This window comes from Tachysurus fulvidraco, chromosome 10 (assembly GCF_022655615.1).
Source record: "Tachysurus fulvidraco isolate hzauxx_2018 chromosome 10, HZAU_PFXX_2.0, whole genome shotgun sequence".
NCBI classification, from domain to species: domain Eukaryota; kingdom Metazoa; phylum Chordata; class Actinopteri; order Siluriformes; family Bagridae; genus Tachysurus; species Tachysurus fulvidraco.
Window position 1 is genome coordinate 17613850 of NC_062527.1, and position 25690 is coordinate 17639539.

Consider the following 25690-nt stretch of genomic DNA (forward strand, 5'->3'; position numbering starts at 1 on the left):
CAAAGTTAGAGAGGCCAGATTAAGATGGTTTGGGCATGTTCAGAGGAGGGAGAGTGAGTATATTGGTAGGAGAATGTTGGATATAGAGCTGCCAGGCAGGAGGCAAAGAGGAAGGCCAAAGAGGAGGTATATGGATGTAATTAATGAAGATTTGCAGGTAGTGGGTGCAAGTGTTGAGGATGCAGAAGATAGGGATAGGTGGAGAGAGATGATTCTCTGTGGCGACCCCTGAAGGGAAAAGCCGAAAGAAGAAGAAGACTCTGGATAAGGGCATCTTGATAAACACTGTAAATGTAAACATGCAGACGTTGTCATTTTACGCTGAACCTCAATTCACTCCATCTTGAAGACTCTGGTGTTGGAAAACCTCTGACTTTTTTTAAAACGCTGAAACTGGAGACTCCTTTTACAAATTTTACAAACAAAAAAAATGCATATTTTCTGTTAATGTGGAATGTCATTCATACAAGTGCCTGTTTAAGTTAATATTGTCAACATCAGCTCTGTGGTGAAACATATACATAGAACGTAGGACATTGTCAAAATATTGGTGTTATTGTGGTCTAAACTGCACTTGTTGGTATAAAAAGCAGTTAATGTAATGCCAACGAATCTGCTGTGTTTTAAGTTTTAAATATTTGTAATGTAATTCATGTACTGTAGTTAAATCTATTCTTATGGTCTATTATTAATCTTTGTGACTAAACAGTTTTATAAATGTATAATAAATAGGCTTGCTCTAAAACTGTAGTTTCCTCAGTAACGTGACAGTACAATATGATGATATTTATATTGTTATAAATGGTGGTATTATGGATGTTTCACAATATATTTTCATAAAAGTTTTTAAATATTTGTATAAAATTGACAAACTTTAAAAAATCTTTAATTTGTAAAAAGGCTCAAATGTACTTGTTTTTTCTTTTTTTTCTTTTTAGAATTTCAATGAAATTATCATCATAGGTTTTCCATTTTGTGTATTATGCTGATATGATATTTTTATGCTAATGTTATTCTATGTTATCCACCAATGAATCAAATTTTGTTTGAATTGCTGTTCAACTTTTGTCGTACTCTAAAACTCTGTTCTAATTTATACATACATAAAAACTGAAACAACGGCATATTTCTTACCTCTCCAGTTTGTGGCCCATCCTAACTGCCAGCAGCAGCTGTTGACTATCTGGTATGAGAACTTGTCAGGTCTCCGAGAGCAGTACATCGCAGTGAAGTGTCTGGTGGTGCTGGTGGTAGCTCTAGGCCTCCCCCTACTGGCTGTGGGGTATTGGTTTGCACCATGCACCAAGGTAATATCCAATTATAAATTTTCCTAAAAACAAAACCTTGTAAAATTGACAAATACACGAATTATTGTGATTATGATGTTCTGTTCACTACTTAGGATTGGTTTTGCACATTATCCCAGACCATCTAATTGTTGTTGCTCTTGGTTTTAGCAGACACATTATACAATATGATAGTCAAGGTTAGAGTCAGGGCTAGTATTCGTTAGTGCGACAAATTTCAAGAAAAATCATCTTTATAGTTAAAAGTTTTATTAAAAAATATTACAGGCAAGCTGATAAGGAAGGGAATGTGGCTAAAATTAGCATCAATATTTTATTTCATATTTGATCATTTTTTTACTTTTGTTTAAAAATGCATAAAACATACTTCTAATAATATTTAAAACATCCCTTTAAAATGTTTTGAATATATTGGAGAATCTGAGCCAATTGCATGAGAATTTATTCAAAGAACTTGGCTATCAGAACAAATGTAAAATATTCTGTATATAAATAGCTAAAGCTGAAGCTTGATTCTAATTTTAATCCTGATAGCATAATTTACTTTTTACAAATTTCAGAGCACAGCAATGCAGACAGTAGTATCATGACCAGTAACTTTAATTTTAGAATTAAATTCTTCGGTTTAATTATGAAGATCCAGTGGAATATACATTAGTGTTGACACAGGGAGTGCTTTTTATATTTTTTATACAGGCTTAATTTTTTTCATGTTTCCAGGTTCAAATGGTGATGTTTATATCATAGAATCAGAAAAGAGTGATTTTTTTGATGGGTAGAAGCAGATGGTACCAAATGAGCAACACTGTTAGATTAACCTTTATTTTTAGCCTGGAAATCACTGGTGTGTGTCAGCTGATTTCTCGACAAGGTCAGATGGTCAGATGCTATGTATGAAAAAGAAGAACAGAATGTATATGAGATGAGCAAATTAGTATAATGTAATAAATGAAACAGACAATATAGTATTCCATGTTGTCCATCGAAGATCTGCCTTTTCTGTGTTTTTGACAGGCTTAAAAGCTTTCTTTACATTTCCAAAGCTTATTACTCAGTAACTTTATTGCTGTTCAAAGTAACTTCAAGAAGTGGGAGGCAAAAATGTGTGACCATTCATGCTTTCTTGGATTCCGATAGCTTAACTCCATTAAGCAGCCATGGGAGCTTGGATCCCATCCACTTGGATCACAACATGAGTTAATGTAATCCTCTGCTTGCAAATGATCCATAAATTGTTTTTTTATTGTTGCAAAAAAGGTCAACGTTTCAGTCTAATGAATTCCATCTTTCTACACTTTCCAAATTAGAACCAACCTTCACTAAAAAACCTTTAGTTGTTTTTATTCTTAATTCTCTTTACAATGTTTGATATTTAGAGATGAAGGAATTGGCCTATAATGAATACCTAGCCAAGTTCATTATACATCTGTAGCATATGTATGATTACCACAAACGATAATTTCAACACATTGCACAGTTTGAGGAATCAGACCAAATCCCAGAATAGAGGTTGAAGCCCTTGTACTCAATAGAAAGTGATGAATTTACACATGATTACTCTTCTTTCCAGTAAATGTATGAAGCAATTTTAATGCCAGTTGACAAAGATACAGCACAATGAGTGAAACTTTGCTTGATTTTCTCAATTCTATGAGCAGCAAATTAGTGCATTTTCTCAGACGGTATATAAATGCTCCACTCATTTCAGTTGCAACTTTCCTGCTAATTCCCACCTACCACCTACCTATAGCATATAACAGCTACCTACTTTGGAGGGGAAGCCAGCCAACCTCAGTGCAATGTAACACACGACATCCAAGCTTTCTGCCCCGTTCCACATACATGAGCTCACAGTCACACACTATTGGCTGATCTTGCTGTGATTGACAGGGTAGGGAACCAGAGCACGGTTGCTTTGTTCTCCCCACACTTGAGGTAGTGATGTATATCAATGTTGTGTATATATATATATATATATGTGTGTGTGTGTGTGTGTGTGTGTGTATGTACATATATGTGTGTGTGGAACACCCTGCTATCCATGAGCGATTATCTAACTTTGCTATGTGAATGTTTCCAGCTGGGTAAAGTTCTCCGGAGTCCCTTCATGAAGTTTGTGGCACACGCAGCATCCTTCATCATCTTCCTCTGCCTGCTGGTTTTTAATGCATCTGACCGGTTTGATGGTATAAGCACTATGCCTAATGTCACGGTCACAGACTACCCACTGCAGATCTTCAGAGTGAAGACCACTCGCTTCTCATGGACGGAGATCCTCATCATGGTGTGGGTGGCAGGTAGGAGAGTAACTCAATAAATCGCATACTGTTTAGTGTTCTTTGTAGTATAATTATAAGTCTACTTTGACATATAATTGTAAATTATGTATATTTTAGACTCAATGAATGGTTAAAATTGATCTAAATCATATGGCGTAACATTTAGCAGATCCAAACCAAATTCTGAACACCTGTTGGAGATTATGGAACATTGTGCTCTCACTTAACATCATCAAAACACCAAGTGAGTTCATTTCCTTTAGGTAAAAGGTTGCAAAAAATATTTCTATAAGACTTTATTTTTCTTTTCCTTTTAATAAAGGAATAAACTAGATGTTTCATAATTCATCATAAAGCTTTCATCAGTTCCCTTACTAATAATTATCATTAAAGCACAACCTGGTTGGCCTTGATTTTCTGCTTTTAGCAGTCAGTATTTTAAATACATTTAGAAATAAACCCTGTTCACTCCCCCAAGTCTATTACACTGTTCACTGTGCTGTGACAAACTAGTGCATTCATTACATCTGGCAGCTTGTGTACTGCATGGAAATGATAATCCATTACAGAAGTCATCATGTTGAGTGACCAGCACTGAACATACTCTGCTCTAATTCCATTTCCAGCCCTGTTGTGGTTGGCTTGTCCTTGAGTGGTTTGTGAATGAATGGGTTCTTTTCTATTACATGTTCAAGGCACTGGCCTTGAAAGTGAGCGATTTTTAACTCTGTCTTGATAAATATTGGCTCACGAGTCAATCGGTATATTGGCTGAATGCAAAATATGTCGATGTCCTTTGCGATTACTGTTTCTCAGTGTCGGAGGTCCATTTTAGTCTAGTTTACTGTTCTCCTCTTGTAAAACAAATTCCTCCTGTTATCATTAGATTAGTACTATTAGAATTTTGCTTTAAACTGACTTTGCCTTCAACAGTTTTCTTTGACATTGTACCTACTCTTTAATATTAAGTATTAGACCGACGATCCTCATTAATATTCAGTGATGCTCATTAATATTGTAGCCAAGTGAGAAAATTTGCTAAATCAAATTTTTTGTTTATTTATTTTACCATTATTTAATTCAACAAAATCATATGATCCTGTTATTCTAACCTGAGAGTGTTGTGTTTGTTAAGTTTGAGGATAAGCAGAAAAAAAAAATATTTCAGAGAGTTTGTGGAGTTTATCCATTTTCACCAGACTGCTGATCAATCCGTCATGTTCGGAATTACACATGCTTTAATAGTAAATAACCTTTTTTTTTTACTTGCTTATAACATTGATAATAATACTGCACATTCTTGTGTTTTGTATATCTTGGTTTTGACTTTGTTCCTTCCCGGTCTTTTTCAATAAACCTCCACATATGCCACCTGTTCATTTCTGATATAGTTCTGTTATAGTCTTCTTGTAAAAGACCTCAAGAAAGCATTAATCTAGTATCAAAATAAATAGCCAGTTAGAACTGCATAAAAGATATAATCTTTTAAATAAAGCACAAAACCAACTGCATCATTTATCTACTGAGTCTCAGAGAAGAGAGAGATAAGAGAGAGATCGATGGACTAAAGCAGTATTTTATTTATTTAGTTATTTGGTGATTTTGAAGCTGTTTCTCGCCCTACAGGAATGATGTGGTCAGAGTGTAAAGAACTATGGACAGAAGGGCCGAGGGAATATGTACTGCAACTGTGGAACGTTCTGGACTTTGGCATGCTGTCCATCTTCATTGCAGCGTTCACCGCACGATTCTTCGCCTTCCTGCAGGCCATGAAAGCGCAGGAGTATGTGGACGAGAACATCCAGGCTGCTGACCTCTCTCTGGTCACACTACCACCTGACATCAAGTACTTCACGTATGGTCAGTAGGAGAGATGGTTGCACTTCAAAATGACTCTGAAGTTTTACATTCTTCCTGATATATATATTTGTTATGTGGCCTTAACAAGCTACAAGTAGGTTAGTTTAGACTATTTTGGTAAATAAACTGTTAAATAAAGGTACATTTTCTCATTTTTTTTATCCAAAATAGAGCTATAGGAAAGCTCAGTACAGTACTGTATAGCTATAGCTGTAGAGCTATAGTCTAGGAAATGCAACGATTTACTTACATACTACTGACATTTAAAAGATTTACTTTTGGTAACAATGCAGTGTTTCTTCACATTTTTTCCATCTTCTATCTAGAAATGTACCTACAAAATAAAGTGATCTATAATATTTGCTGTATAATATTGTGCTCCTACAGCGAGAGATAAATGGCTTCCCTCAGACCCTCAGCTCATTTCAGAGGGCCTATATGCCATTGCTGTTGTTCTGAGCTTCTCTCGTATTGCCTACATCCTCCCAGCCAACGAGAGCTTTGGCCCACTGCAGATCTCTCTGGGACGCACTGTGAAGGACATCTTCAAGTTCATGGTGCTCTTCATAATGGTCTTCCTCGCATTCATGATCGGCATGTTCATCCTCTACTCTTACTACCTTGGAGCTAAGGTTAACGCTGCCTTTACTACGTGAGTTACAATCAGTTAATCCTCCTCATATACTGGAGCATTGATATCTAGGCAAGACCAAAAGTTCACAAGTACAACTAATTAAAGTTAATATATAATAAGTTAACTTGTATTAGGCTGCACGCTCAGTCAATAACAGAATAAAAATGTAAATAATGAATAAAATTGCTTGTTTGTGTTGTTAAAAAAGAAGCATACTTATTTTTTTAATGGACAAGCAAAATATAATAATTTACAGTTATTTTCCTTAGTATAGTAAAATTTACATTTATTTTCCTTAGTATAAATGTGTTTATTGGTCCAGTTCCAGGCCATGAACTATACACTGTAATAATAAATACAGGGTTAGAGCAATAAATTAGGTTGCATCCCAAGGCAATTAATTAGTCCTATAAGATAATTTCCGTTCAGTTTATTCAAACGGTGCAACTATAACATCTGACCAGTTTCAGTCGGAGGAAGTCAGGGCATGAGGTTGGCCAAGCAAAGAACTCATTTCATGCTGTAGGTCATCTTCTCCAGGGACACAGTCAAACAGTGCAGAAGGGAATGAATCACGTTCTCTAGCATGACTGTGTTGGTTTGCAATTTTCTCAGGTCTAGTAATTTCATCAAGAGAGCTCAAGGACTCCAAACAGATTTACTTCACACTCATTTCCTGTTACTAATTCCTCAATACTATGTGTGTTAGACTTGCTTTAAACTGAATCCTGGCGTTCCTGGTATTAATGTCACCATGAAACAAGAATTGGTTCATAAATGTATTAGTTTTGTCTTCATACAGTACATGAAAAGCAATGGGGTAAATACTAAGCAAGGGGGATGTGGTAGCCTAGTGGTTAAAGCATTGGTCTACTGACTACTGGAAGGTCATAAGTTCAAATCCCAGGTCCACCAATCTGCCACTGCTGGGCCCCTGAGAAAGGCCCTTAACCCTCAATTGCTCAGTTGTATAAATTTAAATAAAAAATGTAAGACACTCTGGATAAGGGTGTCTGCTAAATGCCAGAAATGTAAAATATCCATCTTTTTATTTCTCTTTGTCTCTGCAGAGTGGAGGAGAGTTTTAAAACTTTGTTCTGGTCCATATTTGGCTTGTCTGAAGTCTCATCTGTGGTTCTGAAGTACGACCATAAATTTATAGAGAACATCGGTTATGTCCTGTATGGGATATATAACGTAACCATGGTGGTGGTTCTTCTGAACATGCTTATCGCTATGATCAACAGCTCCTATCAGGAGATAGAGGTGAGTCCAAAAAAATCTGATGTCTGTAATGATATTCAGTCGAAAGGAAACATTTGAACAGCTTAGACATAAAAACAATTTTGAGACTAAGAGCCAGGGTATAAAGATAGCCTGCACACTCTATAGTCTAAATATAACCTGAAAACATTCAACTCTGATTGTGAATGCAAAGACAATAAATACACTTAAGACAATATAGATTATATAAGGAAAAAAGTTTTAAAAAAACAAGCTTAAGGGCAAAAAAAATAGACACGTGGACATATCAATAAGCAAAGTAAAGCCATGTGTAAGTCCTGGGCTCATGAATAAGTAAAAATCACACTGAATTGGTCTTAAATGATTACATCATATATCACTCACTCACTCATTTTCTACCGCTTATCCGAACTACCTCGGGTCATGGGGAGCCTGTGCCTATCTCAGGCGTCATCGGGCATCAAGGCAGGATACACCCTGGACGGAGTGCCAACCCATCGCAGGGCACACACACACTCTCATTCACTCACACACACACACACACTACGGACATTTTTTTCCAGAGATGCCAATCAACCTACCATGCATGTCTTTGGACCGGGGGAGGAAACCGGAGTACCCAGAGGAAACCTCCAAAGCACGCAGAGAACATGCAAACTCCACACACACAAGGTCGGAGGCGGGAATCGAACTCCCAACCCTGGAGGTGTGTGGCGAACGTGCTAACCAATAAGCCACCGTGCACCCCCCATCATATATCAGTATAAGAAATAATTCCTCAGTTGATCTGAGAAATGAGACAATGATGAAGAGAAAGAAGGAAGTTGGAGGAAGTTTGGTTGTAATGATTTATACACAACACTGTTGAGTTCTCCAAACTGATTAGTCAGAAGATGATTAATATTCAGCTCTAAAAGCAATTACAGGTTAATATAAATGCACTCATTCATATACGTTATTGTTTCTGTAGTAATTAATCACAGTCACTTGTATGGCAGAAGCTCTATGATAAATGCAAGCTAATATTAAATAGATTAAAAGTGGTGAAGATTTATATAAAGAGATGTTTATGGAGCATAAATCTTATTTATAGATTTAAAGGTGTGGTGTAATGTCTACTGGATTTAACAGCTTCTGTTTTCTAGGATGACTCAGATGTGGAGTGGAAGTTTGCCAGATCTAAACTCTGGCTGTCATATTTCGATAACGGTAAAACCCTACCACCTCCCTTCAGTATCGTGCCCAGCCCCAAGTCCTTCGTTCAATGCATAAGCAAAGTCATTAGTCTGTTGCGTTGCCGACGGCAACCGCTCAACAAAGATGTGGAGCTTGGCATGGAGAACTCCAAGTCTAGAGTATGTACATTTGTCTGTATGTATTTATGGACATGTGTATATTTGTTATAACGTATGAACCTTTTTCTCATCTATCATCTGGACCACTGTGTCTTTCATCAATCTTTCCTTCAATCCTTCTTTCTTTCACCTTCTTTCTTTCAGCTTGGCCAATTAAAAATTAACATTTCTACAAGCTATCTAGGTTGCACGATTGTCAATCGTGAATCATTCTGTCTCTCTAATAATCTTAACATAACCTTTATACCTATATCAAATTTATCAGGGCTTCCCCTCAAGGACAGAGTAATAGAATTAGTTTAAGACAAGACTTTATTCGCTTTGACCCCGCACTAAGAGTGAGAGCTGATGAAATGTTTTATGTGTTGAACAGAAACAATCCTTGTTCATTATTCTGGCACATAACATTTATCTTTTCATAAACCTTCAACAAGGTGTACACAGGACACGAGGCTAAATGCATTACAGTGATACAACACATTCAACACATTTCTTATGAGCAACTAATCCAATCTGAGCTGCTCGATCTCTTTGTGTGGTGAGATTTGAAGTGTTGGTGTCAGAAGGCATCAGAAATGTATTTTCTTTTTCTTACTTTTTTAGATTTTTATATCTAAGTTGAGTTGTTTTATCTAATTAGGGTTAATTAACTCATCTTATTGTGAGCTTTTGTCACACAGTTTAACAGTTATATATAGGTTTGTTTAAACCTTTTTAACTATTTAATAATTATTATTATTATATAACTCAAATTAAGGCTTCATAAACTATATTTTTATATTATATTATATTATATTATATTATATTATATAATATAATATAATATGATATAATATAATATGATATAATATAATATTATATCATATTATATTATATTATATTATATTATATTATATCATATTATATTATATTATATTATATTATATTTTTTATTATATTATAATATTTCTGTTATTTAAAAATATATATTTATTAATTATACATTTATAAATAAACAATTTATATATATAATTCATAGTTAATTTGTATAATGGTCCAAGTGCATTCTACTTTACACGTATTGTATCAGAGAAGTTTGGATATTGTTGGTATAGTTTGGAAGTGAAGAAGATGGAGATGAGAGACAGGAATAGTCGTTTTCTTTACATTTCAGCAGCGACACCTAGTGGATCAACATGTACAGTACAATTGATAGCTTGCATTTAATTTAAAAGAAGCCTTTATTTTATAATTACATATAACCTAAATTACTGCATATTTGGTTGTAATAGGAGCATTAGAATTTTTTTTCTGAACTACAATGTCATTAAAAATTCTAATGCCTAATATTTTGCATACCTGCATATTACATGTCTGTTTACAAATGACACGTTTGTCAGCCTACAGCATAGCATGAATCTCTGTGTGTGCATTTCCCTTTAATCTGCATTGGTACCTTTATAACTGCTCCTGACATACTGTGTGTTTCACTGCTTGCAGCTAAACCTGTTTACACAGTCCAACATGCACATGAGTGAGTCACACAGCTTCAACAGCATCCTCAACCAGCCCACACGCTACCAGGCAAGACACCCTTAACTGGCATCTTTATTTCCTGCATTCTGCTCACTTTTTTCCTTTCTCGTCTCCTTACATGCCCATTATATTCAGCAGGCTCCTCTGAAAAAGTACCTTGAACTTTTAACTTGGCAGTTTTAACTTTGCATGTTTTATTCTTATTAGGTTATTCATATTTTATATTATTTATGCTATTATGTTGTATCTCATTTCTTATTAAATAACAACTAATAATATAAAAAACTGTTATAAGTATTACTTTGTTTGTATTATTTGTTACTATAGTTTCTAATTGAATGTTTAGTAACCTAAAAACAAATACTGGTGATGTCAATAAATGCAAAGTAAATGCATTGGTAAGAAAAGAAATTGGCAATATATGTTTTATACAGAAACATTACACACGATAATTTGTCCAGTTGGAACTTATTTTTTCACAAAAAATCATATAACAATAACTTTCTTGCTACTTTTTAACGATGCTCTGCCATATTGTTATGTGAATGTTTGTTAAACTGCACAATACACTTAATGTTAACCTGCTATTAAGTGTAATCAGGCTCATTAAGTAATGTTTCATCCTTTTAGAACAGATGAAATTTTACATAATGAGGAGGATAGTGAGGCAGCGAAGTAAGATTTAAAACCTTGTATAACATTTGTTCCTTAAGCACACAGAGAAGAGGAACAACACACACAATGAGACTTTGCATAGTCTCAGTATAGCACAATACTCTGTAACCTTACACTACATGTATAAGGTGCCATCTCCATATCAACAAGCTGTTCAGAAGGCATTCGAGCTTCATCAAGCAAGCTACGTTGGAACTACATGTGAAACTGTGTATTGTTGTCAGATGAGACTTTACTGAAACTGCAAATCAACCCAAATATTTTGCACTAACCCTCTCACTTTCCTGAAAAAATGAGCGTATTATGCATGAATGAGTTGACCAAGATCTCGCTACCGTGAACAGACAATACAGTAAAAGTTTCTGCTGTTATTTTTCTCCTGGGAAAGATTCACAAATTATTAATTGTTATATAAATTACTGATCCCAAGAGTGTAACTCCAACATACTCTATAGTTCATTGCATACTCATTAATTTTTTATTCATGTTTGAAAAAGAGCACCAGAGTTTCAGTTTGGTTAGATAAGGTTCATTATTTTACTGTGTGCTGTTATTATTTTACATTATTTCTGTGCTGGGACTGTAAGGTATTGAAACGTATTGCATTCACTTGAGGAAAAAAATCTACTCTGTTTTTCTGAATTAACAAGTTAATTATCTCAGAATTATGAGATAATTTTTCATAAAAAAAAAATTAATTGTTCTGTTTTTCTGAATTAATGAGATCCCTCAAAATCCTGCCAGGAGCTCTATTTTAGGTGGGTGACATTGGGGGATACTGCTGTCTTTAAGTAATATAAATGGTATTGTTATTAGTGCGTCAACTTTGCGCAGACACCTCATGACTTTGCGCCTGTTCAGACAAAAAGAACATTCTGATCTGCTTGATCCCTCAAAATCCTGCCATTGAGCTCTATTTTAGGTGGATTGCATGGAAGTAAACATGTCCCACCTTTCAAGTTTAAGGGATCTCGTTAATTCAGAAAAACAGAGCAATTCTAATAATTTTGAGATAATTAATTCGTTAATTCAGAAAAACAGAGTAAATTTTTTTTCCTCAAGTGAATACAATACGCTTCCGTAGTAAGGTGATCCCTTTTTTTGTTTGTTTTTTTTCCACCAGATATATAAATAAATGAGGGTATGTGCTTTAAATTAGTCCTGGCTTACTTTTAAATATAAAAAAGGTGCTATGTAGTGTAGTACAGTATATTATTTATACCACAGTGCTGATAAATTCTCAGTTCTGATTGGTTAGTAGACAATGCATCAGAAATAGAAACAAGCTTGAGACTGCAATATAGGTGAGTGTTTATTAAAGTCCAATGCAGATCAATTCATATCACAAGGACAAGTCAAACAACAGGCTGTGATCAAGTTATTAGGACTAGTTGAGAGACAAAATCCAAGAACAGTGCAAAGTTTGAAAAACCAAACAATCAAACACAATGTCGAGTTTGGCAACGTTACAGACTTAAAAGAACAGCACAAATACATTGCAATATAAAAGTTAAAATAAAATATTAAAGAGCGGCTATGATTTAATGCTGATTGCAGACAAGTGGAAGTAATTGAAATGAAGGTGACTGAATACAGGAGTGAAAGTGTGTGTGGTTGTTGGAGCCCGGTGCGGCCTTGTTTGTAGGCCGTGGTGCATTGTGGGAAATGAAGTCTGTGATGTTAGTGGACGTGACTTGTCGTTTGTCTTGTCAACAGCAGTTTATTTATCATTTCTCAAAGGAGCCTCCAGTGTCAGCACTTTGTAATTTCAAACATAAAGCTGGAAGATTTCCACCGATGGAAAGTTTAAACGAAGGCATGTAATATTAACCATAATTATAAAGTCATTGAAAGCATAATGTGACATTAGTTAATAAATAAATAGTTTGCAAATGTCTGTGATTTAAGTGACACAAAACACAGCACATGCACAAGTGTGTTATTCATTGCTTAACTAGAAGAATCCTCTTACCAATCTTTACCTCTCCTCTTCTCCTTTTTTTTATTCATATGATTGACAGTTATAGCAGATTAACATGATTCTAATATTTTTATGTTCATCCTATGATTTTAATATTAATGTACTGTATTATATATTTACATGCTTTTTATTTTACTCATTTTAAAAAGAATGTCAGTACTGCTCGCGTTGTAGTCGACTATATCATGGGACAAATTTGTCTAATTTGGTTGATACTTTGTCTAATAGTTAAATCGTTGATCTTCCCACAGCAAATTATGAAACGGCTCATAAAACGCTACGTCTTGAAAGCACAAGTGGACAAAGAAAATGATGAAGTCAATGAAGGTAGGGTTTGCTTCAAATTCTTTCTTGAGCCAGATAAAAGCACTGGAGCAGATTGTTATTCTATAAGGTTAAGACCTTCAACTATTGAATAATTTTGTGGATATTTAACACATTAAACTCTCAGAAGCAGGACCAAGTAAAGTTTAAAGTATTTAAAGTAAAGTAACCACAGCCTGCAGACAAATGCTCTTACAAACTGCATTGCTGGTTTACATTTTAAATGCATGCATCTATGTGGGTGTGGGTGTGGGTGTGGGTGTGTGCGTGTGGGTGTTTTATATGTGTGTGTATATTTTTGTTTTCAAGGCGAGCTGAAAGAGATCAAACAGGACATTTCTAGTCTGCGCTACGAGTTGTTGGAGGACAAATCCCAGGCCACAGAGGAGCTCTCAATGCTCATTCAAAAACTCAGTGAAAGAATACGCACATCTTAATCTCACCCTGTTACAGTGAGCGTCTCTCCAACAGCCATGACACTGCGGATCATCATGTATGAGATGAGATGATTAGATCAGTTGTGGCTTGTTGCCAGTGGAATGTGGATAGAGTTTTTGTTGTCACCTGCAACAGCATACTGGGTGTGTCAGAGTGTTAGTGTTTTAAAATCCAGCATGATGTTGCTGAAATTTTTTCCCTCACACACACACACACACACACACACACACACACACACGCACGCACACGCACATACACACACACTCACACACACATGCATACACACACACACACACATGCGCACACACACACACACACACACACACATATATATATATATCCACTGGATTTAGCTCTAGGTTCAATATGGAAAGAATAAATATATCTATCACTAATTCATTCAGTTTAACTTTCAATAATTCAAAAACCATCAATAAATAAAACAATGATGTGTTTATTTAGCACAGGGGTTCCCGAACTACATTTACAGCAGCATTTGGCAGACACCCTTATTCAGATTAACTTACATTTTGTATTATTTATTTATACAACTGAGCAAATAAGGGTTAAGGGACTTGTGAATTTCTCACTGGGACGGATAAAGTATCTGTCTATTTAGCTCAAGGGCCCAGAAGTGGACCTGGGATTTAAACCCATGACTTTCCAATCAGTGGTCCAACACCACTAAGCTACCACATCCCACGTCTCCCAGTCCAGGAGTCAGGAGACCATTTGTGGTCATTTTATTTAAAAGAATATTCCTCAAGTTATTTTATTGATTATATTATTAATTATATAAATATATTATTAATTTCAACCTTTTATTATGAATATCACTCTTACTATGTGATCACTGCCACATTGAAGGGTAAATGTGATATTTCAGCAATAAAAATGGACATCTACCTCCAATAATTCATTGACAACATTGACTCATAAAAGAAAGAAAGCAAACACAAACACATGTCGAACATACAAACATTTACTGCATTTGAATTTCTATCGAATTACAACTCTGGAATAAAAAAGTTTAAAGGAGTCAGGGCTCGGCAACAGAGAAAAAACAACATAAAGTCACTTTCCTGTCTTTTGGCCGAAATATTTGGGGACCCCTGATTTAGTGATTTACTGACAGTATAATTCATTGTGCATGCACACTGCCAGTCAAAAATATTTGTACAATATTTTTGTGTTCTGTAATAATATTTTTGGTTTAAATGTTTAAAAGTGGGTCGATCTGAATTGCTTTATTATTAGAAATTCTTAGTATGAAATAAGTTTGAGAAATGAGTAATAATGTGACTTTATTCTGCTGAATAAGAACATCTAGATGACAAGGCTTATGATGGAGCAACTTTTTTCATTAGTTAACTGCCAATAGAGGGAAAACTGCAAACAATAAATAAATAAATAAAAAATCCCATGTGTATAACATGTGTATAACAATTATAAACTGACCGTATATAAATGTATTTATCTATTCATTAATGCATTCATTTCTCTTTTACTAATATTTCAGCATTTATTGATGGAGATGGAATGTAGATATGTTTGGCCTTGGCCATTAAATCTGCTCCACTACTGCTGTTTGTTGCAGGGAGAGTGCATTGTGGCTGCCAGTAGTGCCTGCTGAAACCTAGAGATGTTGAGAAACATGCTGGTCTGAGTTAATAGCAGGTCTAATCAATGTGTTTTGGGAACATTGAGGGTGAGAAATGAATTCTCTTGCTGCAAGCTGGGGCTTATACTGTAGCTCAGTGGGGATAATAAAGGGTTAAAGAGATGTGGGAGTGTGGCGCTAGGCCATGGCGAGGGCATTTAGGGAAGCTATCAGTGCAGGAGAAGGAGATTCACGGCTGAACTATTCATTAATTATTAGTTCAATTTAGCTCAATTTTAATTGTAAAGCAATTTAACAGTGGGCATTATTTTAAAGCAGCTTCACAGAACATAAGAATTATAGTACAAAAAAAACTCAGGATTATATTATACAAGAGTTCAAGATTAATATTAGACTTATATTTAAATGTGTTTGCATTTATTCCTAATGAACAAGTCTGTGGTGACTGAGGTGGCTGTGACAAGGAAAAACTCCCTCAGATGGAAGAGGAAGAAACCTTGAGAGGAACCAGACACAAAAGTGAACCTCATCCTCATTTGGGTCACACCGGAGGGTGTGATTATAAATTGTTATAAACACCGGAAAGTGTTATTATGAACAATGTTCTTTCTACAGTCAGATACAGTCTGATAATTGTGTATTGATTAAGAGGTTATTGTCCTCAAAGAACACATGGAGTTGGTATTTTCTCTTTGAAGGTCTGAAATCTTCATGATGCGGAATCAAACTGGAGCTGGTACATCTCTAGATCCCTCAGGATACTCACAGGGTTGGTCTCTTCTCACTGAAGGTCCGAAATCTTCATGAAGCGGCACACAACCGGAGCTGGTACATTTCTTGGTGCCTTGGGATACTCACAGGGTTGGCCTCTTCTTATTGAAGGTCACTGTTACAGTAGTCGAATTAACCCCAGACACCTAAACCATTCCCCATTTAATCTACATGAAATAGACAGACATTTCATCTCCTCATGATAACACAAAAATCATTGTGTTTTTTCCTTCTATTTTAGCTTTCTGTTTGTGAAGGGCACTCAGTGTGCAGCACCGCTCAATTACGTCCTGCTCTAACATGCCAGATCTGTTTAATTAGCTAACTAACAGGCCCATCCTGATTCCACATGCTTGTTTTAGAGCAGAAATATCACTCAAATATAGAGAGCATGAGATAAGGAACAGGACTGGGAGACACTGGTATAACCTATAGCACCACGTGAGGTGAGAATGACTCTATTTGAAATGAATGACAAAACTGACAATAAATGACAAAAAAATGACATAAAAAAGAGATGAAAATAGATACTGGCTTGGGCTAAATGAGACAAAATATATAATACTTATCTATTTTTGTTTTGATATATTGTAAAAAAGACGTAGAATTTACTTTTTGGCAAAACATGTCTGGAGCTAATACAGAACGCGATTTTTTTTTTTTGCACTTAAACATCTGGTATCATTTTATTTTGATGTTCATAACAGTGCTACAAATCACCCATGGTTTATTAGCTACGCTAATAAATCACAGATGACTGTGAGTTCATGTATGCTGAAGAGAACAGAAAGTACATATATCCATGTATATTATGCTTTCCTTGTGATGCAGCAGTTAAAGAAAATGGGATTGTCATGCTAGTAAAAATACACTGAGGCAACATTCGCTAAATGACTCACTGAACAAATTATCTGACTCATTTGAGCTAAATGTAGATATATGCTAGCATGCACGTATGCTATAATAGCATATACAGTGAGCCAAATGGTAGAATCAGTCAGTTTATGCTAAAGAGATATTCCTTGGCTGGAAATCATCACTTCCAGCAAAACGAACTGATCAATCTGGTAAATTTATTCTCACAATGGAAATTCCAGCCATGATTAGTTCAGATTACTTTCCTCCCCAACAAAACATGTGATCAATTACCACGTACAAATCACAAAATAGACCCATGAATACTGCAAACTTCTAATTTTACATTATATGAGATAAAGAAGAAACAGTGACAGACCTGATACAATGGGTGAGTACTGTACAACCATCCATGAGCACCATGGAATAGTGTTGTAGCTCAGTATGGTCCTGTTGCCATGTATATTTATTTATTAATGATCTATTAATAATTTATTAATTATTCTATTCTATGCCCTTTTTGTCTTAATTATTCAATTTGTTTATAGTATTTTGCAGTAGGTTGGTAGATACTGTTGTCAAGATGAGTGTATGTGTAGGGGTGTGCAGACATAGATATAGATATTTTTGTATGAAGCCAGGTACATTTACAGGTGTATAGTAATTGAAACAGTATTAAAATGTACTATTAAAAGATAACTTATCAAAACATTTTACTATAGCAGTCTGGAACAAGGTGCTGAACTAATGACAGGAGCCAGTTTCAAAGGTCAAAGTGAAGCAAACTAAGGCAGGATGGCACCACCACTGGGCTCGTGTGTCATACTTGTGTAAAATTGTGTGTTTGTGTACTTTTGGCCCAGTGCCAGATTGTGTGTAGTTTTGTGTAGGGGTGTTTAGGCTTGTGTATGATTGTGTGTAGTTTTGTGTAGTGGTGTTTAGGCTTGTGTATGATTGTGTGTAGTTTTGTGTAGGGGTGTTTAGGCTTGTGTATGATTGTGTGTAGTTTTGTGTAGTGGTGTTTAGGCTTGTGTATGATTGTGTGTAGTTTTGTGTAGTGGTGTTTAGGCTTGTGTATGTTTGTGTGTAGTTTTGCATTGGGGTGTTTAGGCTTGTGTATGATTGTGTGTAGTTTTGTGTAGTGGTATTTAGGCTTGTGTATGATTGTGTGTAGTTTTGCATTGGGGTGTTTAGGCTTGTGTATGATTGTGTAGTTTTGTGTAGGGGTGTTTAGGCTTGTGTATGATTGTGTGTAGGTTTGTGTAGGGGTGTTAAGGCTTGTGTATGACTGTGTGTAGTTTTGTGTAGTGGTATTTAGGCTTGTGTATGATTGTGTGTAGTTTTGTGTAGTGGTATTTAGGCTTGTGTATGATTGTGTGTAGTTTTGTGTAGTGGTATTTAGGCTTGTGTATGATTGTGTGTAGTTTTGTGTAGTGGTGTTTAGGCTTGTGTATGATTGTGTGTAGTTTTGTGTAGTGGTATTTAGGCTTGTGTATGATTGTGTGTAGGTTTGTGTAGGGGTGTTTAGGCTTGTGTATGATTGTGTGTAGTTTTGTGTAGTGGTATTTAGGCTTGTGTATGATTGTGTGTAGTTTTGTGTAGTGGTGTTTAGGCTTGTGTATGATTGTGTGTAGTTTTGTGTAGGGGTGTTTAGGCTTGTGTATGATTGTGTGTAGTTTTGTGTAGGGGTGTTTAGGCTTGTGTATGATTGTGTGTAGGTTTGTGTAGGGGTGTTTAGGCTTGTGTATGATTGTGTGTAGTTTTGTGTAGGGGTGTTTAGGCTTGTGTATGATTGTGTGTAGGTTTGTGTAGGGGTGTTTAGGCTTGTGTATGATTGTGTGTAGGTTTGTGTAGGGGTGTTTAGGCTTGTGTATGATTGTGTGTAGTTTTGCATTGGGGTGTTTAGGCTTGTGTATGATTGTGTGTAGTTTTGTGTAGGGGTGTTTAGGCTTGTGTATGATTGTGTGTAGTTTTGTGTAGGGGTGTTTAGGCTTGTGTATGATTGTGTGTAGGTTTGTGTAGGGGTGTTAAGGCTTGTGTATGACTGTGTGTAGTTTTGTGTAGTGGTATTTAGGCTTGTGTATGATTGTGTGTAGTTTTGTGTAGTGGTATTTAGGCTTGTGTATGATTGTGTGTAGTTTTGTGTAGGGGTATTTAGGCTTGTGTATGATTGTGTGTAGTTTTGTGTAGTGGTGTTTAGGCTTGTGTATGATTGTGTGTAGGTTTGTGTAGGGGTGTTTAGGCTTGTGTATGATTGTGTGTAGGTTTGTGTAGGGGTGTTTAGGCTTGTGTATGATTGTGTGTAGTTTTGTGTAGGGGTGTTTAGGCTTGTGTATGATTGTGTGTAGGTTTGTGTAGGGGTGTTTAGGCTTGTGTATGATTGTGTGTAGGTTTGTGTAGGGGTGTTTAGGCTTGTGTATGATTGTGTGTAGTTTTGTGTAGGGGTGTTTAGGCTTGTGTGTGATTGTGTGTAGTTTTGTGTAGGGGTGTTTAGGCTTGTGTATGATTGTGTGTAGTTTTGTGTAGTGGTGTTTAGGCTTGTGTATGATTGTGTGTAGTTTTGTGTAGTGGTATTTAGGCTTGTGTATGATTGTGTGTAGGTTTGTGTAGGGGTGTTTAGGCTTGTGTATGATTGTGTGTAGTTTTGTGTAGTGGTATTTAGGCTTGTGTATGATTGTGTGTAGTTTTGTGTAGTGGTGTTTAGGCTTGTGTATGATTGTGTGAAGTTTTGTGTAGGGGTGTTTAGGCTTGTGTATGATTGGGTGTAGTTTTGCATGGGGGTGTTTAGGCTTGTGTATGATTGTGTGAAGTTTTGTGTAGTGGTATTTAGGCTTGTGTACTGTATGATTGTGTGTAGTTTTGTGTAGGGGTGTTTAGGCTTGTGTATGATTGTGTGTAGTTTGGTGTATTAGTGTTGTGTCACTAAGCAGGTAAAAAGATTGGTAGGTGTGCAGTTACAGTAGGTAACACTGGAAAAGGTAGTGGAATCCATTCGCAGATGTTTAATAGAGAACAATGGCAGCAAATAAGATGAAATGCTGAGTCATTAAACAGGGGTTAAAGTCCAAGCAGGTTTCGATAACACAGGTAAGCAATTTGAACAATACACAATTCAAACAGTAATCCAGAAATCTGTTGTCCACTGCATCAGCCAACTCATTAGCCTGTTTAACAAAGATGTGGCACTTGGCATGAAGATATCCAAGTCTAAAGTATGTACGTGTGTGTGTGTGTGTGTGTGTGTGTGTGTGTGTGTGTGTGTGTGTGTGTGTGTGTGTGTGTGTGTGTGTGTGTGTGTGTGTTGCACAAACCCTTTTCTCATCTCTTATCTGAACCAACAGTGAGGCTAGAGGTAGCCTAGTGGTACTGATTGGAAGATCAAATCCTACGGCCACCAAGCTGCCACTGTTGGGCCCCTGAGGAAGGCCCTTTACCTTCAATTGCTTTGCTGTGTAAATGAGATAAATTTAAGTCGCTCTGGATAAGGATGTCTGCCAAATGCCATGAAGCTAACATTTGCTTCTCTTTTTTATATTTTCCCTCTATCATACCTTCTTTCTTCTTCTTTCTCTCAGCTCACTTAAGCGAAGTTAAAAATTAGCATTTCTACTAGCTACCAAGGTCAATCAGATGGTGTTTCATTCACCCTAATAAATCTTAAATTAACCTTTTTACCTACATTGAATTTATCAGGGCTTCCCCTCAAGGACAGTTTGATCACATTAGCTTAAGATGCTTTGACCCCACACTAAGAGTGAGAGCAGCTGAAATGTTTTATGTGTTGAACAGGAACAATCCTTGTTCATTATTCTGGCACATAACATTTATCTTTTCGTAAAACGTCAGAGAGGCGTACACAGGATGCATAGCCTAACTGCATTACAGTGATGCATGGGGTAATTTAGTTGGGGTAAAAAAAAAAAGTGTCAAAAAGAAACAAAAAATGGCTTTCCTTTGTCTCACTTTCTCTTTTTTTGTCTTTTTTTTTTTACAATGAATTGAATTTTCATATCTCATTTGAATTTTTTTTTACATAATTTTATCTTAATCCATTTATTTAATAATGTATTCTTGTTGAAGGAATATACTTTCAAAAACTTTTAGAAAGTACAAGCTGCACATTGAATTAATCTATGAGTAATGTATAATAAATAATGTATAATTATGTATAAATGGAGTGTTCAGTTCAGCCTGTTTTTAAGCACATTTCAGCATTGACACCAGCAGGAAAACAGTGAATTGTCCCAGTAGTTCCTGACAGCAGTTACGGCTTGTTTCAGACTACTTTTTGAGGCAGATAAAAGCAATGGAACAGATGGGTTTTTATAATTATAACAGCTTCAACTAAACTGCGATTGAATAATATTTACGTGTTAATCTTGCACTCCCGTTACTTATTCTTATGGCTACATACTTTTCTTGTAAAGTCCAATGTAGATACTGGATAATAGCAATAAGATGAATAAACTGAGGCTTTTTGGGATGCAAATAAACAGCATGCATATGAATGCAATCTCTTATAATGTGCATGACTGGTTTTTCTCCTTTCTTTGTCTACATGCATGCATTTGTATGGTTGTTCATGGCCCTTTGTGCTTGTGGATCAGTTTTTTTATGTGTGTTTGGATTCTGTATTTTGTTCGTCTAGGAAGAGTTGAAAAGAGATCAAGCAGGACATCTCTAGTCTGGGCTACAAACTGATAGAAAACAAATCCAAGGCCACAGACGAGCTCTCTCTATGCTCATTCAAAAACACATTGAAAAAAATGTACATATCATAGTCTGGGATAAGGAGTGTTTCTCAAAATGCCAGGATTATTGTGTCCAAGATGAGCTGATTAGTTCTGTTGTTGCTTGTTGCCAATGGAATGCAGATCAAGTTTTTGTTGTCACCTGCCACAACATGCTGGGCATATCAGTGTGAAGATCCAGCATGACATTGCTGTGACTGTTTCCCTCAAACACACATACACACAAGTAAATCCGAGGTTTGGATTTAGCTTTAGGTTCAATATGTAAAAAGTGCGATAAGCAGAAATATATCACAAAACCAATCAATTTAACTTTCAGTAATTCAACGAGCATCAATATCTAAAGCAACGTTGTGTTTAGTGCCGGGGTTCCCAACCTAGGAGTCTGGAGTCCATGAAGTTAGGTGTGTTTGTGTATGGGTACGAGAGTGGGTGGTTTAATACATTGGTTGAAAGATAGCGTGTGAAGATGTGTCAATAGCATGATGACAGGTAAGTCTCCTAAAGCTAAAATGGGGCAAACGAATGGAGGACAGAACCACCACAAGGATAATACCAGTGTGTAATAAAGTGTATGGAACCCTCAAAAAGATGTGGTTTACTGCATTCGGTGGCAAGTGGCTGGATGTATGCGTATGTGTGCACGTCAGCTCCAGATGTAGCTAAGCAGGTGTATACGTGTGTGTATATGGTCTGTCACTAAGCAGGCAGGTGGATAGGTAAGTAGGTAGATTTCGGGAAACATATCAGTTATATGTGCTTTTTGATTATAACAGTTATTATAATGATTAAAGCATTTTAATGTAACATTGTGGAATGGGGTTCTGATCCCATGATATATAAGACCCTCAAGGCCAAAGTGGGGCCACCTAAGGCAGGATGGTACTGCTAGTGGGCTAGTATAGTACCACTGTGTTAGAAGTTGTCAGTCCCATGCTGGGTCCCAAGACACCCAAGGTCAAATGGGTAGTAAATCTAATGCAGGACTGCACCACCACTTGTCTAGTACCATTGTGTGATGATGTATGAATCCCATGCCGATTAGTATGGATCCCGTGACAGGTAAGACTCCCAAGAACAAAGCTGGGCAGACTAAGGCAGGACAAAACTGCCACTTATCTGTAATGATGCATTGATCCCATGGCAGATAGTGCCCATGTATAATGTTGTGTGAATCCCATGATGGGTAAGACACTCAAGGCCAAATTGGGCCAACCTAAGGCAGGACGCAACATAGAATACTGTTCCTGAACCTCAGTTTGGTTCACAAAAATGTAAACTTGATCAATTTAGTCATCCTTTTTAATAATTATGTTTATTTATAGCCAAGCCAGTATATAGGAAGACATATTTGTGTAAGTGTGTGTGGGTGTTTGTGTGTGTTTGCAGTTTATTTTACTTTATTCCATTTATGCTATAACAAACCTTGGCACAGACAACTGCTCCATTGAGACATTGTTTTTGTCATTTTGCCATTGTCAGTTAAATCTGAAAAATCTTTGGAAGTCTGAGAATAGACGTTTTTCTGACCTAATATCCTGAAGCTTTTTTAATCTCTGATTTTTAGTCTCTGATTTGATTACCTTTGAGTCTCTAGCTAAAGAATTTGCATAAATAAATGTGATCTGCTACAAAAGCCATCCTCATTTCAGATTAGAAATCTAGACTAACTAAAATAAAGCCATTTTGAATAAATTTATTGGCTCCCCTGCAAAAATTTTATATTGGTCTGTGAAATACTGTGCCATGCCTGTATCTGGGCTGTATATGTTCAAGGTAACAAATAAATGAAACATACCTGCCTTCACCTGTATCTTAAAAATCAACTCATTAAAGCATCAAGGCATTTTAAAAACCTGAGTGCATGTGCATGTGCAGTCCATACTGTAACTGTTCGTGCTTTAAAGGTTTAGGCATTTGTGTTTGTTCTCATAGCAGACTGCTAACTAGAGTCTAACAGTGTACATTAGTAATTCTTGTTTCTTATCCTCTAGAAAAATCAGACTTATCTGCAGACAGCTGCAGACACTAACACACTCCTATATCCTTGAGGAATGTTTTTGTAAGTATTATGCAATAAGCATTATGAATCTATATGCCTCTGTAAGCCCTTTCTGTAAGATATAATCTACTTTTAAACAAGGGTAACATTCCAAAAAGTCTCAGTCTAGGTCAAAGGAAGTGGATCAGGAAGTTACACCCTCATCCAGTTTGCAGGCCCATGGACCAAAATTATGCTTGCTTATAGTGAAGCAGCACATGTACATGGGGAGGTGTTATTATTCAATATTATTTGCAATATATGCTAGGATGAAGACAATAATTTCTAGTGGATTAAATTCCAGAGGCAAATAAACATGACTATGTAATGTTCATTAAACAGTAAACATTTTGTTTCTGTGATTCAATGAACAAAAACTTTGGTCAAAAATAAACAAAAAAAAAAAATTATTTCCCGGTTTTCACTTTGCCGTCTCTGTTTTTATGTTTCTGTGCGTCAATGTATATTCTATTTTATTCATATGTCAGTAAAATAAAAATATTTTTATTAAGCAATGACTAATTTAGAGCAGACAGTGATGGACAACTACTAAAGTAATATGTTTATCGGACTTAAAGGTGGGGTGTACGATGTTAGAGAAATGCTTCAGAAAACTGAGTCAGGCCGAAAAACAAAACAAACGTGTAGCCAATTAGCAGAAAGGGGTGTGTCTTGTCAATTTGCTATGGAGAGAGTGTTCAGTGCACATGTGTGACATTAGCAGAAAGCGATTGAAACATTGACATGGCAGATAAAAATGAAAAGCGAAAAAAAAAAGCTAACGTTAAGGCAAGAAGCAGGACCCGTGTTAATATAGGATCAGCTTTCCAGAGAGAACTGAACGTCTTCCGTGTGAAACGGAGCTAAACCTTTCACGGTATAACACACACAAACAAAAACACATTTGTATTACCATAGTATTACTCATTGAGTTCATTTATTGATAAAAATATTCCCTCGATCAGCTGCCCAGATAGTTCCGCCATAATACTTGTCTGGGTTACGTATGTATGTGTGGGGCGGAGCTATCAAAACAGGGGTGACACCCATTTGGGTTAGGGGCGTGTTTGGTTTGATGATTTCAAATGTCAACATTGTACACCCCACCTTTAAATCTTTAGGCTATTTGTGTATTAAATGTGTTGCTTTAGATATTGTGCTGATATGAACAAACGGATTTCATTTTTATGCGTTGACATTTCTGGAATCAAATACCCTTCTGGACAATATAAAAATAGAGATATTTAAGTTGTTAAAGATATCAAAACTGAATCAACCCTTTTAAGTGAATATTGGGAAACAACTTGCAGTTCTGGAGAGTCGTTTTTGATAATTGGGCAATTGAATGCAGAGTCCATGGAGCAGCATTACAAAGAGCTGGCAATGCATCTTCAAACCACTGAGCCTTGTTTGTGTGTATGCATTTGGGTAGCAACAGAATCTAGTCTCTCATGCTTAGTGGTAATACTCAGCTGGGAAAAAAATGTGGAATAACAAGCTCCATAGAGAGAAGGACAAGTGAAAAACATGCATTAAAATGTACATGGGATATTAAGTCTGGAATCATTTTTAATAAAATCATAGCATAGAAACCTGAGTGTGTGGTCGCTTTTTAAGTGTTCATGCTCAAAATTCCATGTTATATCATATGATGTTGCAATGGTTTGTTGCACTGTGGTATGTATCAAACAATGTAAGAATAAAAATAAGGTTTCTATTGTTTTATACAAAAATCGTAACTTTGGTATAATAATAAATAACAATATGGTGTGATGTGACCATGTGCCAATGTGTATAAACAAAACAAAGACAAAAAATGTGATGTCATATTACCAAGAAGTCATCTTCTGTCCTTCCTTCAGACCTTCATGTAGCAGAACAAATAAAGCTGCCTTTATTTAGGGTTTACTCAGCATCTTGACAAAATAAAAAGAAAGCTCTTGATTGAACACAATTCCAAAAAGCCATGCTCCAAAATATAGTGGACAACCTTTCCAGAAGTGTGAAGCTTATTATAAGAGCAAAGAAGAACCAACTC

The 25690-nt window shown here is 36.1% G+C and overlaps 1 protein-coding gene across 1 annotated transcript in view; it reads left to right on the forward strand.

Annotated features, from left to right (window-relative positions):
- Positions 1-14562, forward strand: part of trpc3 (transient receptor potential cation channel, subfamily C, member 3) — a 33126-nt gene extending 18564 nt beyond the window's left edge. Inside the window, exons 4-12 of the mRNA XM_027165128.2 lie at positions 1143-1307; positions 3388-3604; positions 5213-5446; positions 5834-6098; positions 7151-7346; positions 8471-8680; positions 10160-10243; positions 13103-13178; positions 13485-14562. Of these exons, the coding sequence (XP_027020929.1) occupies positions 1143-1307; positions 3388-3604; positions 5213-5446; positions 5834-6098; positions 7151-7346; positions 8471-8680; positions 10160-10243; positions 13103-13178; positions 13485-13612 (1575 nt within the window). The 3' untranslated portion in view covers positions 13613-14562. The remainder of the gene's footprint in view (positions 1-1142; positions 1308-3387; positions 3605-5212; positions 5447-5833; positions 6099-7150; positions 7347-8470; positions 8681-10159; positions 10244-13102; positions 13179-13484) is intronic.
- The last annotated feature ends 11128 nt before the right edge of the window (positions 14563-25690 follow it).